The following is an 18211-nucleotide window of genomic DNA, read 5'->3' as shown; positions in this document are numbered from 1 at the left end:
GCCCATTTCTTTAGGATGGTCGTGCGTGCCTTTCTGGAGGCTTGGGGCGCCCTCCTCAGACCATCTGCCAGCAGCACTGGGAGACCCCCATCCATCTTAAGGGGAGCTCAGAATCCTCCAAGAAGGAGGTGATGAGGGCAGAGCAGGCCGGGCACAGGCCGGAGATGAGGTTCTCAGAGTTTGGCTGGCACCATAACCTCGGAAGGACATTGAACCAGGATTCAAGGCCTGGAAATGCCCAAATGAGTTTGCCCTTGGTTCTAACACCGGCAAGAAGTCACCACAGCTTTTGGAGCCAGGGGGTGACCCAGTCAGACACAGGCTCTAGAAACATCCCTTTGGTAGCCATGTGGAAGCCGGAGTGGAGAGGGAGTGCCTGGCAGGTGGCTCTCACCAACGTCAGGGTCTAGCCTGGGGGCCCTGCCTAACACCTGCTCAGTAGAGCCTGTGGGTCCCTAGGAAAAAAAAAACCCTGGGATTGTACTTCCCAGAAGGTGCCCTGTTCCTTCTCTGGCTGCTTAAACACTCCATCCACCCATGCCTTTGTTTCTATTGGCATTTCCCACTGTCTGTGGCAGTCAGAGACATGACATTTCCTTCCCGTCCTCCCTCCAGAGTAAAACACTGAAGACAAAAGGTGTCTGTTTTCCAGGTTGGTTTCCGTGATAGGGGTCAGGCGCCCTGTCCTTTCTTTTTAAATAGCTGTAGTTGGAACTCTGTGGTTCTTCGTCCAGCAGGCGTGTTCAGGGGTCATACACAGGCAGGGGTCACCTTGCCAGAGAGCCAGCTAATGAGGGAAAGTGTTGCCATTTCTCTAAATATTTGGGGAGTTAAACCACAACCTGTCAAGCCGCCCACTTATTTTTTTGTCCCTAAAAGGTGATGAGCCAGTTGGGTTTTCCTGAGCAGACGTCCCCAGGTTTCCATTAAGAACTACTTAGCTAAGAATTAAGCTGACTTGTTCTGGTTCAGAATCATAGCAAGTGTTATTAAAAGCACACGGCGTGCCTTGGTTTCCTTTTCTCTTCCCTTGTCCAGCCATTCGGAAGACGCTTATGGATGGTTCTAAATCTGTGAGGCCCTTTGGGAGTGACTGGAAGCATTGATTCCTGTTATGGGGGGTGGGGGGCACAATATGCTGGGGAAGGAGGAGGGTTTCATCTCTTTACCTGGCGGTGGCCCTGCCTGACAACAGGCTGAAGCAGAGCGCACGCATGCACGCACACATGCACATGCACTCTCTCTCTGTTATTCTTGTCATTCCAGCCTCTGAGCTAATTACGGAATGAATTTCAGAACGCATCCTTTTTGTTCCGCGATCTTTGGCAGCCATGTGCCAAGGCTAGTGTTTGGAGGGAAATGGGAGGAGTGTTTGGGTCTTTCCCTTGTGTCATGGGCTGGGGGGGCAGGGTTAGAGCGGACTGTTTTCCAGAGGAAGCACAGGGGCCACCTGCACATGAGGCTTCTCCAGGTTGGGGGGGCTTCCTCCTGCCTGAGAGGTGATCTAGAGGGGGAGGAAGGTTTCTCCCCCACAGACCAAGTCCATCCTTTAAATTCAGCCCCCAAAGATAGTGGTAAATGAGCATGAGCCCAAGGGCCCTTTCGTCACCAACAGATGAAGTTACAGTTGAAGATGTAGTTGTCCTGATCAGCCTGAAATGACGAGACCTTCAAGTCAGGGCTGACTGCTTTATCACAGTCTATTCCATTTCTAAAAACAAGAAACTTTTTCTCTGAAACACAAGAAAAAAAATCAGTAAAGCAAAAAATCCATTGGCAAAGAGCAGGGCACAGAAGAGTTTGCTCTATTCAGTGTAGACTAGAATGATGGTAGGAGGCTGTGTGTTCTCAAGATGCAAATCCCAAACATTTATTTCAGAAATTGAATCACACCATCGTGTACTAGAAGCCAGGAATCTGTTGTTTAACTGGATAACATCCTTCTTTTTTTTTATTATTTAAAAAATATTTGTGAGCCAGTGTCTGAGGTTGGATTTGAACTCAGCTCCTCCTGATCCCAGGCAGGAGAGCCTTGGGTGGTCAGTGACGGGGCCTAGAACAAGCCTCAGGGAATGCCCATGGGTAGCATGTGTTTGATGAGATTGAGCATGGGTCTGAGGGATGAAAAGAGAAGAAGGAGCGGGGGTGGGGAGAGCAGGTCACAGGCACTTTGACGGGGTCAGAAGGGATGAGCATTGAGAAGTCCTTCGATTGGGTGTCAGGAGAGGGTTGGTACCTGGGGAGTGGAAGCTGGGCCACAGAGGAGTCAAGAGGAGAGGACTTGGCCACACACGGCACGTGTAGAGGAGATGAGTGGTGGGAGGCCAGTGGAGGCACACCTGGATATGGGGGGGGCGGGCAGCTACCGATTGGATGCCCACTGGTGAGCGTGATCTCAAAATTCGTCTAGATCTGCCTTTCTTAAAGAATATGGTTTTTATGCCCATCTGTAAAAGCGAATGTTGCTGGCCCTCCCACCAAGGAGAAAACATTAATACTGCACAGGGTGTTTGGGAAAGAAGTGAACATTTGGATCAGTGCAAAGGTCCAGTTTGCCTTTCCCAGCCGTGGCCAGAGGAAACAAAGACACCTCATCTCCTTCATGGCAAGTTTACATTTGTTTTTAACAAGAGTAAAACTTGCTTTATAAGCCTTGTAAATTGTAAGGTCTTAATGGAATGCGTCTGGAGGTTATTTTTGATTAGCATCAGCATCCCGCTCAGCTTTTTGTTTCTGTGAGATGGGTCTTTTATTTGGGTTTGACGTTCACCTAACTGGTAGGAAACTTCTGTCCTGATTCTTGGTTTTGAAAGAGGACTTTGCGGATTGGCTGCCAATGTCCACAGTCCTTTTGTCTCGCTCTGTGCTAAACTGCCTTCTGCTTTCTTTCATTATACTAATGAGCAAATGGTTTAAGAAGGGCTTGTGATGGTACCTCCTTCCTATGGCTTTGTTCTTGGGCCCCTTGAAGGGGGCACGGCTTGACAGTGGGAGGAGGGACGGCCCCCACTCCTCCTGCAGGTGACTTCCGGGCCTCACTGACCCATGGGCTTCCGCTGCTCTGTGCTCTTCATGGAGTGGATGGAGCCTCTCCCGAATCTGCAAGGGCTGCCTGGCTGGTTTTCCTTTTCCTAAAGTTTTCCCTTCCCTCCTGGCTAAGCGAACAGGAGAATTCTAATACTGCAGCCGGCGATGACCTTGCCCACCCAAGTGATTTGTGATCCTCGTGTAGTTTTTACTCTTGTTTGAAACTTGGGATAAGGGGACTGGGAGGTCAGGAGGGTGATGGGGGGGGGGGCGGCGCCTGCCTTCAGGAGAGAGTGAAGCTCTAACACTTCTCAAGAATGGAGCGTGTTTTTATATTAAATAAAAGACTTTTGCATAAGGAGATTAGATGTGAAATTTCTCCTCTACAGTGGCTATTTCTGTTCACTCTGCGCCTGCTGTGTGTAGGAAGCTCTTGTTCCTGGGGAGTGTGTTCACATTTGGGGATGGGGCTTATGTGGGAGGCCTCTGGGTTGTTTACCACTAACACTGGAAAGAACATTGCAATCACTGAAGAGCATTGGTCTGGTCTAGACCCACTCTTTCAGCCAGTTCCTAAGCCAGTGATGCTTTTCTCTTCCTCTTGTTGATATTGGCCTTTTTTCTGTGGCTGGTAGACCCGTCCTCACGCTACAGGGAAACTCCTCTTGTCTTGGACTCTCCAAGAACCGACCAGAAACAGAGCTGTCTCTGGTGCCCAGGCAGTGGGGGCAGACCCTGTGCAAATAGGTTTGGTCCATCAGCAGGGCCATTCTGTGGCTCAATAGATGGAGTGGGAAGTCAGGAAGGCCCAAGTCTGAATCCTGCCACACAGGAAGGGAGGCTGTTTTTGGGTGCATTCTTTTTTTTTTGGCGGGGCATGGGGGTTAAGTGACTTGCCCAGGGTCACACAGCTAGTAAGTGTCGAGTGTCTGAGGCCAGATTTGAACTCAGGTCCTCCTGAATCCAGAGCTGGTGCTTTATCCACTGCGCCACCTAGCCACCCCAGGGTACATTTATTATTATTTTTTTTTTCTTTTGGTGAGGCAATTGGGGTTAAGTGACTTGCCCAGGGTCACATAGCTAGTAAATGTTAACTGTCTGAGGCCGGATTTGAACTCAGGTCCTCCTGACTCCAGGGCCGGTGCTCTATCCACTTCACCACCTAGCTGCCCCAGTACATTTATTCTTAATTAACTTTACTTCATTTTCCATGGGACGGACTAACAGTTCTTTCTACGCTGTCATCATTGTTGTGTCATTTCATTGTGTAGGTTTTTCTAACAGTGATCTTGAGAGGGGTCATTTCTGACATGTAAAATCTGACATTCGAACGACTTCAGAATGAGAACTGATGAGGCTTTGGATCGAACAATCCTAATGTGATGGCATGGGCATCCAGTGTTTTATTTCCCACTGAAGTGTTTTGTGGGAAGCATATATTTTAAGTATGCTATTCAAACGTAAAGTGTAGAACTCCACCAGAAACCAGGTGTTTTCACGTAGAACTGAATTCTGTCACTCTGCTTGTCACATCACTAACTTATAAGGGACACATCAGCTTCGGGTTGTGTTTTTCTGAATGGCCAACTTAGCCACGTGTTGTGATTGGGGAAAGAGGAAGGAAGGGGTGAGTTGTTGCTTTGTACCTGTCATCCAGGCTGTAAAGTTGTTATGGTCTCCAGGACAGAAAATGCACAGGAAACAAGATGTTTGTTTCTTTTTGTCTTCCCAGAAAAAGTGAGAGAAATTCAAGAAAAACTAGAAGCTTTCATTGAAGCCCTCCATCAGGAGAAGTAAAGGTGAGTGGAGGCTAAGTCTGGCCTGCCACTGCCCCCACACTGACCAGACACTCGCTTGAATGGCCCTTTGCCCTCCTATTATTTTCAAATGCTAGGGGGGAAATAACGCCATAGGAAAATGCTTGGAGCAGATGCTAGGGGGAAGGTGAATTGTAGTGTGGGTAAGCAGCTAAACAGTGACACCAGCCAGTGCTGGGAATCAAGGACCCAGATGATGGCTCCTCCCTCCCTCCCCAGCAGAAACTCATTGGCGCAACGTGATTTGGGGCACAGCCGTAATTTGGGTGTTTTTAACAGATTATTCAGAGGTCAAAACCAGAGGAGTAAGATGATCAGGCAGTGGCAGGGTGGAAGGTGGGTTCTCCCCTCATTAGATTCTCCTTGACATCAGAGCCTCATGCCCCCATCAGAAAGCGGGTCTTGGCCTAGACTTAGAGAGGTGTGGCTGAGAGCAGACCCAACCCTGTAAATGCCTCTTTTCCTAATAAAGCCAAGGACCAATCAGTTGCCTGGTATTTACCAAGGACGTTCCTAACTTCAAATGTTCTTCCTTTAACAGAATAGAATCCCTCCCAACAACAACTGTCTGAGTACAGTGAACAAAGAAAATGCTTCTGTCTTTGGTCCAGGATTTCTCCTCGCAGAGTCCCCACATGTGGAAACACGCATTGTCCAGGACACAAGTAATTTATTCTTGGTGGAGCCTCTTTAGTAACGACACCCCATATTTATGTTATTGAAGTGACAGACCGGGAGATGACAGTGACTACAGCATCACGTTTGGTTCTTACCTTCTGTTTTTTAGTGTTACTCCCTGGGGCACAGTTCTTCTAATGCAGAGACTGGTTTTACCTAATAACCATTTCTTTTCCAGAAAATATTGCTGAGTGTTTAAAATAAAAACCTGGAGCAGCACTGTCATTTGTATATAAAATAATCCTACCCCCCAAAAGTCATCATTTGGATGTTTGATATTCTGTCAGAGGATTTGTGAATTGCCCCAATTCGGTTTAAACTCGCCACATGAAAGGGAACGGTCTTTGGCTGGACATGGTGAGCATGAATAATTCCAGTATCCTTGGAGTTTGAGTTTATGATCATGTGAGGAGACGGTGTCTGTGGCCATTTGGGGCCACCTTCGAGCGTAGCTTGGGAATAGCTGTCCCCTGGACTCAGTGCTTGCCAGACTTCTGTCTGCCCAGAGGGAAGTCCTTGACTTCTTGCATGGCCGGCAAGCAGTGGAAATGGTTGAGTGATCAGTTGGCCGCTGTCATTTGTGCCAGTCAAGATATGCGTGCAAATCATCAGCAGGAGAGGGATTTCCTTCTTTTAAGAGGTGCCCAAGAGCCCTTGATTGCTAGTATATGTGCACACCTACATGTACGTACCCACCCATATGTGCAGAGATCGGTTTAAAGGCACAGTTTAGGGGCAGGTAGTGACAGGAACAGAGTACCCAGCCTCCCTCGGCCAAGCTCACGGTGTGCCCCACTGAGTCTGGGCCCCTCCTCTGAAATCATAGGGGCTTTCTCCTATGGTTCATTTCTCTCAACATTCAGCTCCATATTTTTGGCTTCTAAGAAAAACTCTCTTTATGACAAGCTGCTTCTTCCAGTCCTAGCCTAGGAACTCAAGATTCAGAGCATTCCTGACCACTTGAGTCAGTCTTTCTCAGGACTTGGGGCCTGATGTGGACTTTGGAAGAGGGTCCTCACCAGGTTCATAGAGTTTGTGAAACCTGGATTCTGGCAAAGGACCCAACTCGTGTGTTTTCTGTTTGTGTTGGTTCCAGAGCGTTTCAGCCTTCACGGAGGTCAGGAGGAGAGGGAGATCAGATCTTCCCTAGGTCAGGAGGAGGGGGAACGTGCACCCACCCTGTGTCTGGGGGAACGCTCCTCATTAGTCATTATGTGGATTTGGGGACTGTCCTGGTGGCATTTACCCCAGGTCACCTGAGTGGAGAAGTATATTCAGCAGAAAAGGGAGATGGCGATAAGCCTGCTGCACCAAGTGTCAGCAGAGATGCCTCCCCAGGCTGGAGGAAGTCCCTGTTCCCATCCCACCCCTTCTGTGTGTTTGTTAGCCCAGGATCTAACTGGAACATAGGTAAGCACCGATTGCCGACGGGCTCCTGATGCAGGCCAGACAGATTTCTACAAATGAAGCCGGTTCATTCGTGCATTGTGGTGTTTCTTTATAACCCATCTCAGGCTAAGTGTGATTTTTTTTTAAAGGGATGTAGAAACTTAGATATTTATTGAATGCAGATGTAACTGAAGGAGAAAGTTAGCTTCCATTCGAACCCCTAAAGCCTGGTGTGTTGTGTCTCTGGCCTAAAAAGTAGACTTTTTAGACATGTCGATAAATCCAGGTCCAGTTTTGAGGATCCCAAAGCGTCGTTACAACGTCGTTATCCAAACAAAGCCAAATAAGAAGTCCGAGAACAAAACCCTTGGGCCAGATGTGGATTTTTTAAAATCAGGATCCTTGGGCCAAACTCAGGAAGGGAGATCCTTCCTGTTGAGCTGTTGGATAAACTGTGCCTTAGTGAGAGGTGGCACAGCCAGCCCCTCGGCATCACACCCATTTGTTCAGCACTGCTCTTAATGGGAAACTCAAATCCCCCCCCCCCCCCCAGCTGAAAGTTTGGTGTCTAAATCACAGTGGGATCGATTTAAATCAACAAAGCTCCAGAATGTGTGGGGGACTTTTAATTTGTAGTTTAGGAATTCTCCCTGTGAAGGTGGGGCTGGAGGAGCCACCTTTTTCAGTCATTAGTTTTAAATATAAGCATGGTTATTTGGGATCGGAAATATAGCATTAACTTCTCCAGGGAAAGAGGCTGAGTCTGGTTCTGTCTTCTGCTAACGGCAGGGGGTGGGGGGGGGAGTGAGTGATTTCTATCCCTGTGCCCCATCTATTCCAGGCTAACGTCTACCACTGAGAACAGTTAGCATGTTCATAAATGGGGTATCTGTGTACTTGTGTTGGCAAAATGAAGATCTTTGAGTGGCCCACGTGGATGAAAGGATGAAAGCCCTGGGCAATCAACACATGCAAACCTCGTTCTGATGCAGGCACGTCAGGCTGGGTCCTGGGCTTGCCAGGACTGGACTCTTGTCATGAAAGTAGAAGGGCCGGGTTAAGCCATGTTACTGTTATCTGTGCCATAGGTAAATCAAGAGAACCCTGATGGGAGGAGGCTTCTCAGTGGTTCCCTGCAGTCAACAGTAGCTCCGAAGCTCTCTGCGCATTGTGCACGGCCACACCGCACGCAGGCTTTTACCTGCAAGAGTTAAATGAGGAAATGGAAGTCCCTTAAGAGCAGGAGACTTTCCCATGCCCTGCAGTTTTGTGCAGGAGTTTTGAGGAGAATGGGCGCCTCTGAGAGGATCCTATAGACGCCCATTTTCATTCTGGAGGGCAAATGCCAAGGAAGGGGAGGGACACACCCAGGTTGGGTTCTCTGCTGGACAGTAGCTTTGGGACTCTGGGCAAGTTCTCAAGAGGCTTCTGTTTTCCCCTTGATTAAGAATGAAATCTGTGGCCTTTGAAGTCCCTGACAGCTCTAACCATTCAGAGTATTTATTGGAAATTCACCCAGGAATTAATCTAAATGCCTCTAGGAAGTTTGGGGAAGTCAACAGGGTTAACAGCATCTTATTTTTCCCTCTCATGTCAGAGTATGATTGTCATATGGGGGGCAGCCTGGCGTGATGGGTATTAATAAAAAGCCAGGAAAACCCGGATTCCAGTCCCAATGCCGGCCCATACTGGCTGTGGGGCTGGCCCAAGCAGCTTTCTAGGTTAGAAGGTGCCCACCTGTATGCGTCCTGGGAGCTTCTTGATTGTCCCACAAGCCACTTTAGTGAATCCTTAGGAATGCACTTCAACTTCATTGAGCTGCTTTCCTCTTATTGTATGAAAATTCATGAATTAGATTAAGAATCTATTGTCTGAAAGGCTGTGTTTCTTTCATCAAACCACATGGCAGCCCCACCAAGCGTGTGTGGTATGTATATAATGTTCATGCTGCATATATGTGCATTGTACATTATTAAGTGTGTGCGTGTGCACGCGCACATGTGAAGGCTAAGGCTGCCTCGGCTGGGGCCATGGCAAAGGCCACATCATGCTTCGCACGAATTAGACAAGTGCACAAGTTCTCCAAGTTTGGAGAAGAGTTAAAAGCAAAGCTTCAAAAACATACAAGGCTAGAAAACCGGGACAATTAGAGAAAAGGAAGACGCCCACAGCAGTCTGCGAACAAGAGAATTTAAAACAAGCTCGGTGAGTTGGGTCTTATTCGTGTCAGGCCACCGGAGATGGAGGGCATCGCCCTGGAGGTGCTTCCGTGCCACTGGACGAGACACAGACGTGGAAATTTATTTCAGAGTCGTGCACAGCCACTGGCGGGGGAGGGGGGCAGCAGAACAGTCCCCCTAGACAAGTGTTAAATTGAATCATAAGCCACTGGGCTAAATTTGGCCACTGCTGACTTGGACAACTGAGGGAGATTCTGCCCTGTCCCTCTCTATAGAGACCCCTGTAAGATACATTCTATACCTTCAGGAATGTCTGTAGCTTTGAGCTGAGGTTGCTCAGACGGTAGCTTGGGAGCCCTCGCACCATCGTGTTGATAGCATCACAATGTCTGTACATTTTGTTTCTGGCATGAAGAAGTTGTGTATTTAATAAAATAAGACATTTCATGGCTCTCTTGAAGAACGGTCCCATTTTTTTCCCATTCACATTTTTGGGAGGTGGAAGGAAGGAATGATTGGGAAGATTATGTAGGTGGTTCCTTTCTTCCTACTCCCCTCCCCACCTGTCACTGAAGTCTATAAAAGCTTGTGCAGTGCTGCCTTAGGTGAGCAGACATGGAGTGAATGACTAGCTATGACACTTGCCATTTCCACGAATGGTTCACAATTGCTACGGTCTTCAATCAGAAAACCTCTCTTACAAGTCCTCTCTGTGCCAGACACTTGTACTGGGCATGGGGTGCAAACAGAAGATGATTTGCATCAGTGGCATCCCCTAAAGGGTGCCGAGCATTGGGCCTTGCTCCTGATCCAGACTCTATGATCTCACCTACTGAGTTTCAGTCTCCTGGGGGATTATTGGGGGGGGGGGGTTTAAGTAAATATTTGGTCCCACGAAAAGAAGGGGAGAAAAGGGAGTTGTTGCTTAAGTTAGGACTTAGGGGATTGACTTTAGGCTAGCATGATGGTCTATGCGTGGGCTGGAGAAGATGCCACTCTGGGGTATGGCCTCTCTGCCAAAACATGAGTGGGTGCCATAAGCCTCCTTGGCCCATGTACTTCCTCCGTGTTAAATCTCCCGTAGAGGATCCACCGAGGAGCTGGTGGACTTGAGGCGCTCTTCCCAATGTGTATACACCAGGGCAGTAGCCAGGCTGCTTGGCCGTCACCACCTCACCTCCCTTCTATCCCACAAGTGCTTGGTGTCTTTCCCACCATGACTCCCAGACAAGTCATGATAAGACAAAGCTGGAAAGCTGAGTGGTGTCCCTGAGCTTGGGATCCTCCTCTAGCCTTGCATTGTAGGCGCAGCTGTTACCTTGATCTGCCTCGGCAGTGGGACTGTCCCGGTCTTTGGTGATCCTGCATTTCCTGGCTGAGTTCTGTGGCATCTAGTGCATGAGGAACGGCAGACAACATGCTGATGCCCACTTGCACATCTCCGGGGTCTTCTGGGTCACCAGCAATTGTGTTCTTCAGAGATTGTCCACGACGATGCACAGCAATGCAGCATCCCTGAGATGTGCAGTGACGCTAAGCCTAACCCTGACTGGTGTGAAGGACAGGTCAGAGGGGCAGCGGATAGAGTACAGTCAGGAAGACCTGAGTTTGCATCCTACCTCATTCACTCATTAGCTGTGTGACCTTGGGCAAGTCACTGAAACTGTGCCTTAGTTTCTTCATCTGTAAAATGGAGAATGATAATAGCATCTAATTTTAGAGTTGTGAGAGTCAAATGAATTAACGTGTGTAAAGGGCTTAGCAAACCTTAAAGGCTATATAAATGCTAGTTATTAATAGTTACTAATAGCTAACCTATTAATTAGTAATAAGTCTCTATTAGAGAGGAGAGGGCAGAAGTAGGATTGCACAGGTAGTAAGTGACTAAGGAGGGATTTGAACCCAGATCTTTCTGACCGAAGGTTCAGCACTGAATCCGCTTTCTAAACCCGTTCAGCTTTGACATGTAAAATGGGGAACATCATAGCAGGGTCTGCCCTGGACCCCCTTCTCTCGTTCTTACACCCTCTCTTTTGGTGACATCCCAGCTCTCATGGGATCTAGGTAAGCAGCTCTAACTCCCCCTCCCCCACCCCACCTCCAATCTTACATTGACAGGTGCTTGATGATAAACTATAGGGGATAAAGGCTGGACTTGGGATTTCACTGGTATAGGAGCCCCAGGCAAGGAAATGCCGCCCTCCCACAAGGGGAGCACCCTCTCTGCAGCTGTTAGTCCTGAAGAGCCACCTCGGGCCTTCCCAGAGTGTGTGTGGTAGGACTCGAACCCAGTCCTTCCTGGCTTTGAGGGCCGCTGAGAAACATCAGATTGCCAACTACCTGCTGGCCACTGCCAACTCGACAGGCCACAGATACCTCAAGTTCAGGCCCAAAGCAGAACTTCATGTTTTCTTAAAAATCCACCTTTCCCCAGACTTCTTTCTGTTGAGCTCCCCCACCTCCTTCTAGTCACTCAGGTTCTCCACCTCAGTGTCATCTGCATCTCACCCCTCTCCCATCCCAAGTATTCAGCAGGCAAACCTTTGCTTCTACCTGCATAGCCTCTCTCCTGTCCCGTCCCTTCACCCTACTCACACGGGTGATGCACTAGTTGAGACTCTCATTACCTCTTGCCTGGACTATTTCGGTGACCTCCTGACTGGTTTCTGCATCCTCTCTCCCCTCTCCAACTTCTCATCCATACAGCCACTAAAACAAATCACAGCTCAAACCATCATTTCTCTGCCTCAACACCAGTGGTTCCCCTGTGCCTTGGGATCAAATACACACTCCTGTCTGACTTTCCAAGCTCTTCCCCACCCGGACCAGCCACCTTTCCCAGGCTCATCATAAAAGAGTCCAGCCAACGTGGCCTTGCTGTTGCTTGCGCCAGGATGGTTATGGCCTCTGGTTTACACCAGTGCCGAGAGGGCAGATGGCCCTGAAGATGTTTGTCTTGGAGAAGAGAAGACAGTGGGAATATGATAGGGTCGTGGAGAGGAGACCTTCGTCCTAGGGGGCTCCCCCAGTGCACTGTGAACTCCTTGAGAGCAGGGACTGGTGTGGCTACTTGTTTGTTGACCCTACCCGTCTCCCCATTGGTTAGGACCGAGCCAGGCCCATAGGAGCCCTTAAAAAATGCCCCTTCACTCGGCTTATCGCGATTCCTCCCATTTTCCAGCCTACGGAGGCTCGGGTGAGTGTTTTACTCCCATGAGCTTCCAAACGGATCCATTTTCCTTCAACGTCTCTGCGCAATCAAGCAGTGGGAGCCCCCTAGTCCCTTCCTCCGCGTCCCTGACTGTCCTGTTCTCCCGCCAAGTACCTTACGACTGGCCCGGCTTTTGATGTGTTGGCCGCAGACCCGTCCTCAATGGGCCGTTCTGGTTCATGTGAAAATCAACCCCCTTTTTGTGTCCCCCGTTGACAGGATGTGACAATACCATTAGCATTTGCAAAGGGCCGGCTGTGTCTAAGGGCTCCTCCACAGGCCGCGGGCTGCTCAGTTAGTGCTGCTCTATTATGTGCGCGACACAAAGAAGGCGGAGGCCGGCCAAGACCTGTCAAGCTGGAAATGGAGCGGCCGGCCCGACGCCCCGGTCCCGGGCGCAGCTGAATGGGCTCTGAGGTAGGTAGCTGAATGGAGGCTCTGGTCGGCGCGTGATTCCTTTCTGCCCTCCTCCCTGGCCCATTTGTTTCCAGGCTTGTAGGGGGAGAGGAGGACACTGGGGCCGCTTTTGTCCCCGTCATTTTCTTGCCGGTTGGGGAGTTCATGGAAACTTTGTCCCGAGGCAGCCGAGCAGAAAGAAAGTCCCCTGGCGCTGCGGCCGCCGTCCCAGCCGAGTCGGCCACCTCGACAGTGCCGGCCCAGAGATGGGCGCAGAGAAGTTACCTTTGGGTGTTGACCTTTGCTGCGACCCTGCGAGTGCAATTCGTGAAACGGGAGCCCCCATGAGCCCCCTCCCCAGCTGCCAGTGCCTCCCCGCAACCTCATCTCTATACACCGACATGTGTAGGTGCCGCTTTCCCAGGTAGACTGTGGGCTCCACGAGAGTGGGAACTATTTTCACCTGGCAAATAAGATTATGACTATTAGCTTCGAGGAGCCCTGACCAAGTGCCCTGAAAGGTCATGGAACAAGATCCCTCCGTTTGACCAATGAGCAAATGGAAGGACTTGCATGTAAATGTGAGAGACAGATTGGAAACCACAGCTTCACACTCTGAGCCAGAACCCCATACACTGCACCACTCTGCCTCAGCCTCAACCTCTGTCCTGCTAGGTCTCGCTGGTTTGTCCTTCAGGGTCTGGTGAAGCTGGAGAATATCAAGGCAGAACCTAAGGCCAGAGGCTGTCCCCAAACTCCTAGAACAGACCACCTGCTCCCAGCTGCTGTGGGAGGGTGCCTCCTCTCCTCAGGGCAGATGGGGCATCAGAGGGAAAGTCTGCACAATTGAGAGCAGCATTACAAGACCCAACCTTGTTCATTCTCCATCACCTTCTACAAGACTCCAACCCTTTGAGCCCCGAACACCTACAGCTGTGATGCTAGGTTTGGGGGCATCCAGGGGAGGGCAGCCTGGCCCTGATAATGAACTTAGCTCTAGTAGGATAGTATGTTTCCATGGGGTTGGGCATTCCTGTGACAGTGATGGCCATCATCATTCCTTTAAAAGAAAAGAGAGTCCAGGTGATCCTTGGCAAGGTAGTCAGTGGATGACATTTCTCATAGAAAAATAATGCCTTGGGGCAGCTAGGTGGTGCAGTGGATTGAGCACTGGCCTTGGAGTCAAAAGAACCTGAGTTCAAATCTCACCTCAGACACTTCCTAGCTGTGTGACCCTGGGCGAGTCACTTAACTCCAATTGTCTTTAAAAATAAATAAATAAATGAAAGTTGGAGCAGCTAGGTGGTGCAGTGGCTAAAGCACCAGCTCTGGATTCAGGAAGACTTGAGTTCAAATCCAGCCTCAGACACTTGACACTTACTAGCTGTGTGACCCTGGACAAGTCACTTAACCCCAATTGCCTCACCAAAAAAGAAAGAAAGAAAGGAAGGAAGGCAGGAAGAAAGGAAGGAAGGAAGGAAGGAAGGAAGGAAGGAAGGAAGGAAGGAAGGAAGGAAGGAAGGAAGGAAGGAAGGAAGGAAGGAAGGAAGGAAGAGGAAGAAAGAAAGAAAGAGAAAGAAAGAAAGGAAAAGAAAAAAAGAAAAATAATGCCTTGAAATTAAGTGACCATTTTCTGGTTGACTAAGAGCTGATTCCCAGGGGGATGGTTCTGAAGAATTCCCAAGATCCCCAGGCCACCTTCATTAATCCTGCCATCCATGTAGCCAGAGGGAGAAGAGAGGAGAAACATCCCAAGGCTCTCCACACTGTCCAGGAGCTAGAATGAGGCTGCATGAAGAGGCTGTGGAAGCTGACCTGGCCAGAGCCTCACAATGAGCTGGTGGCTGCTAGAGACAAGACTTAAATCTTGGTCTCCCCATTCCAAGTCCAGTACTCTGCCTAGGATTCCACACGGGCACTTTTGTCACTTCTGTGGAGATGTAGGGCTTCACCAGACTAGAAAAGAAATGAACATTGCCTAAATCCAAGATGCCCAACTCGGACAGGACCATCAGCAACACCTCCCCAGACATGATCCTGCACAGACTCTGCTCTCCCAGAGGAGAGCATCCTCAGCACGGAATGGGTCGGGGAATAGATGAATGAGTGGATGGACAACAATGGAGTTAGTGCTCACTGGGTGCCACGGTCTATGCTAAGCACTGGGGATATACACATGAACAAAAAGAAAGTCCTGACCGTAAGGAGTTTGCATTCTACTGGGGGAGAACAACACAGATAGGGAGAGGTGTGAGGCAGAAAATGGGCAGGGGTAGAGGGAGCCTGGGAGATGGTATGAGCATCCAGTGGCATGGCTTGGAGATACCTGGGAAGTGGTGCCAAGAACCCAGGACAGGGCAAGATAAAAGCTCATGAAACAGAACTTGGAGTCCCAGAGTAGGAGTACGAGTCCTGCCTGGTGGGAGGAGGCCAGTGGCAGGCAACAGAGTGTAGGGAGAGTGGGAACAAGAGCATAGTTACTTCCCTTCCCGGCTCCCCGTCACCTCTAGGATAAACTATGGAAGGTGGGTCATGGGCCCCCTCCTCTCTTGCCCATATAGTCTGGGTGGGTCTTGAGTCTGTCTAGAGGAGGCCCAAGGGGAACCAAGGACAGACACATCTGGAGCTCCTCCCCCTCCCCAACCCCAAGGGAGCCTTTGCCTTTGAGCCAACTCTCTGCTTGGCATTTAAAGCTCTTCCAATGTCTATTTCCACATGGATTTCACATTCTCTTCCTCCCCCAGTCACTTTTTCCTTCTATAGGCTGGATCACTCACTGTTCCTCTTCTTGAGACTCAGCCTCTGCTTTGGGGTGGGCTTTCTTCCTCCCACTTTCATGGAATTCTCTCCCTTCTCACCTCCACTTCCTGGAATCCACAAGACCCAGGCAACTAGTCGGGGTCACAAAGATTTATTAAGCACTGACTATATACCAGGTACTGTGCTAAGCACTGGACATAAAAATACAAGCAAAAAGCAAGACAGCCCCTGCCCTCAAGAGCTTGCATTCTAACGAGGGAGAACAATGCACCAAAGAGAGCTGGAAAGGTTGGGCAAAGGGAGCATGGGTCATGGTGACTTGGCTCCTCTGCTAAAGGAGCCTTCCCCTGTGACAGCAGTACTTTCTTCAGGGTCAGGTTTAGATGTGTTGGAGATTTTTTGGGGAGGGGGCGGGCTGGGCAGTGAGGGTTAGGTGACTTGCCCAGGGTCACACAGCTAGTTAAGAGTCAAGTATCTGAGGTCGGATTTGAACTGGGATCCTCCTGAATCCAGGGTGGGTGCTCTATCCACTGCGCCCCCTAGCTGCCTCTGGAGATTCTCTTTTATTTGTTGAAGAAAAAGACAGTGCCTGCCCTCAAGGAGCTTAGATTCTAATGTGGGAGACAGCAGGTAAATAATCTAACAATGCTTTTTTTTTTTTTTTTAGTGAGGCAATCGGGGCTAAGTGACTTGCCCAGGGTCACACAGCTATTAAATGTTAAGTGTCTGAGGCCACATTTGAACTCAGGTCCTCCTGACTCCAGGGCCGGTGCTCTATCCACTGTGCCACCTAGCCACCCCTAGCATGTAAATAACTAAGTACATATGAGACACATGCAGTCAATCCAAGGAAGCCCAAGATAGAAAGGCATTAGCAGCTCAGGATGGGGGCCATCACTGCAGGGACCTCAGAGTCCTGCTAGTGCAAACCCCTCACTCAACAGAGGGTGACATAGCTCTGGAGATGGGCAGGAGTCCTCCTGGATCCTTGTGCCTTCCCTCTGGGGACTCTCTCCAATGAATCAAGTCTCTTTGCCTGTTCAGACACAGCTGTTTGCATGTCCTCTTCCTCATCCCCTCAGACAGGGAGTTCTTTGTACCCCCAGCACTTAGCACCGTCCCTGGCCCGTAGTAGGTGCTTAATAAGTGCTTGTTGACTGACAAAACACCATGTCCATGGACGAAGTACATAAAAGGTAGGATTTGGGGGTGGAGAAGGAAACCAAAAAGGGAAAGGTTTCTGGGAGGTGGAGGTAAGGATGGGGTCTATATTAGGAATTGGGGACACAAGATGGCAGATGGGATGTCAGGCTGGCTTGACTGGAGCAGTGTCTGAAGGAAAGGGGGAGCGGGTCCAGACTGAGGAGGGCTTTCAATGTAAAAGGGCCCAAGCATTCCTAAAGCAACTACTATGTGCCAGGCATGGGGCCAAGTCCTTGACAAATGGTATCTCACGGGATCTTTACAACAACCTTCAGAAGGAGGTGCTGTTGTTATTCACACTTTATAGGTAAAGAAACTGAGGCAAACAGAGGTGAAATGATGTGACCAGGGTCACACAGCCAGTGAGTGTTGGAGGCCCGATTTACACTTGAGGCTTCCTTACTCCAGACCTACCTCTCTGTTTCCTGAGCCACCTAACTTCCTCAACTGAGGACACGGTATTTTATCCTACATTGACGTGGTCAGATCTGTGCTTCAGGAAGGTCACGTTAGCATCTGTATGGAGGCTGATTTGGGAGGAGAGACACTGGAGGACAGGTCAGGAGGGAGTGATGTGAGCTGGAAGTACCACAGGGGCTGTATGAGAGGAGAGAAGGGGAAGGTGGGAAAGACGGAGAGGGAGGAATGCCAGGGCTGGCAGCTGATTGGCCCCAGAAGTCGAGAAAAGGGGAAGAATCCAGGCTGATGCCTCCATCATAAGAGGGGGTTTGCAAGGATGATGCCGTCCTCAACAAAAAGAGGGGAGAATATACATATTCATATATACATGTATGTATATATGTGCATATGTGTATGTGTGTGTATATATATGTATATACACATGTGTGTGCATGTGTGTGTGTGAATGGTCAAAATTGCTGAGTGAGCCAAGGATTAAGAAAAAGTCCTAAGACTTGGGATTGAAGCGACCGTTGGTAACTTTTTTTTAAAATGTAATCAACATTTTTCTTTAAAATTCCAAGTTCCAAATTTTATCCCCCTCTTCCTCCCCTTCCACCTCCTTGAGGCGGTGAGCAGATATAGTTTATACGTGTGTAGTTGTGTAAAACATTGCCCTGTTAGTCATTTGGTATAAGAAAACTCAAAAGAAAAGAAAGAAGATGAAAGACAGCCTGCTTCGGTCCGTGTTCTATCAATATCCATTCTCCTTTGGAGGTGGAGAGTCGGCTTCCTCATGAGTCCTTTGGGGTTGTCTTGGATCGTTGTATTGTTGAGAATAGTGAAGTCTTTCATAATTCTTCATCAAACACGACGTTCTCCTGGTTCTGCTCACTTCACTGGACATCAGTTCATACAAGTCTTCCCAGGCCTTTCTGAAATCCTCCTGCTGGTCATTTCTGATAGCACAAGAATACTCCATCACCATCATGTGCTACAGCTTGTTCAGCCAGTCCCCAGTGATGGACATTCCTTTGATTTCCAGTTCTCAGCCACCACAAAAAGAGCTGCTAGAAATATTTTGTACAAATGGGTCTTCTTCTCTTTGGGGATGTCTTTGGGATACAGACCTAGCAGTGCTATTGCTGGAC

General features: G+C 49.2%; 1 protein-coding gene across 4 annotated transcripts in view; it reads left to right on the top strand.

The window, feature by feature from the left end:
• Window positions 1-9542, top strand: part of OPA1 (OPA1 mitochondrial dynamin like GTPase) — a 60975-nt gene extending 51433 nt beyond the window's left edge. For all 4 annotated transcript variants that reach the window (XM_043991100.1, XM_043991101.1, XM_043991102.1 and 1 more), the window contains 2 exons: window positions 4760-4826; window positions 5386-9542. In XM_043991100.1, coding sequence (XP_043847035.1) covers window positions 4760-4824 — 65 coding nt within the window. In that variant the 3' untranslated portion in view covers window positions 4825-4826; window positions 5386-9542. The remainder of the gene's footprint in view (window positions 1-4759; window positions 4827-5385) is intronic.
• The last annotated feature ends 8669 nt before the right edge of the window (window positions 9543-18211 follow it).

The sequence above is a fragment of the Dromiciops gliroides genome, chromosome 3 (genome assembly GCF_019393635.1).
Source record: "Dromiciops gliroides isolate mDroGli1 chromosome 3, mDroGli1.pri, whole genome shotgun sequence".
Lineage (NCBI taxonomy): Eukaryota > Metazoa > Chordata > Mammalia > Microbiotheria > Microbiotheriidae > Dromiciops > Dromiciops gliroides.
This window is presented reverse-complemented; position numbering and strand designations above follow the sequence as displayed.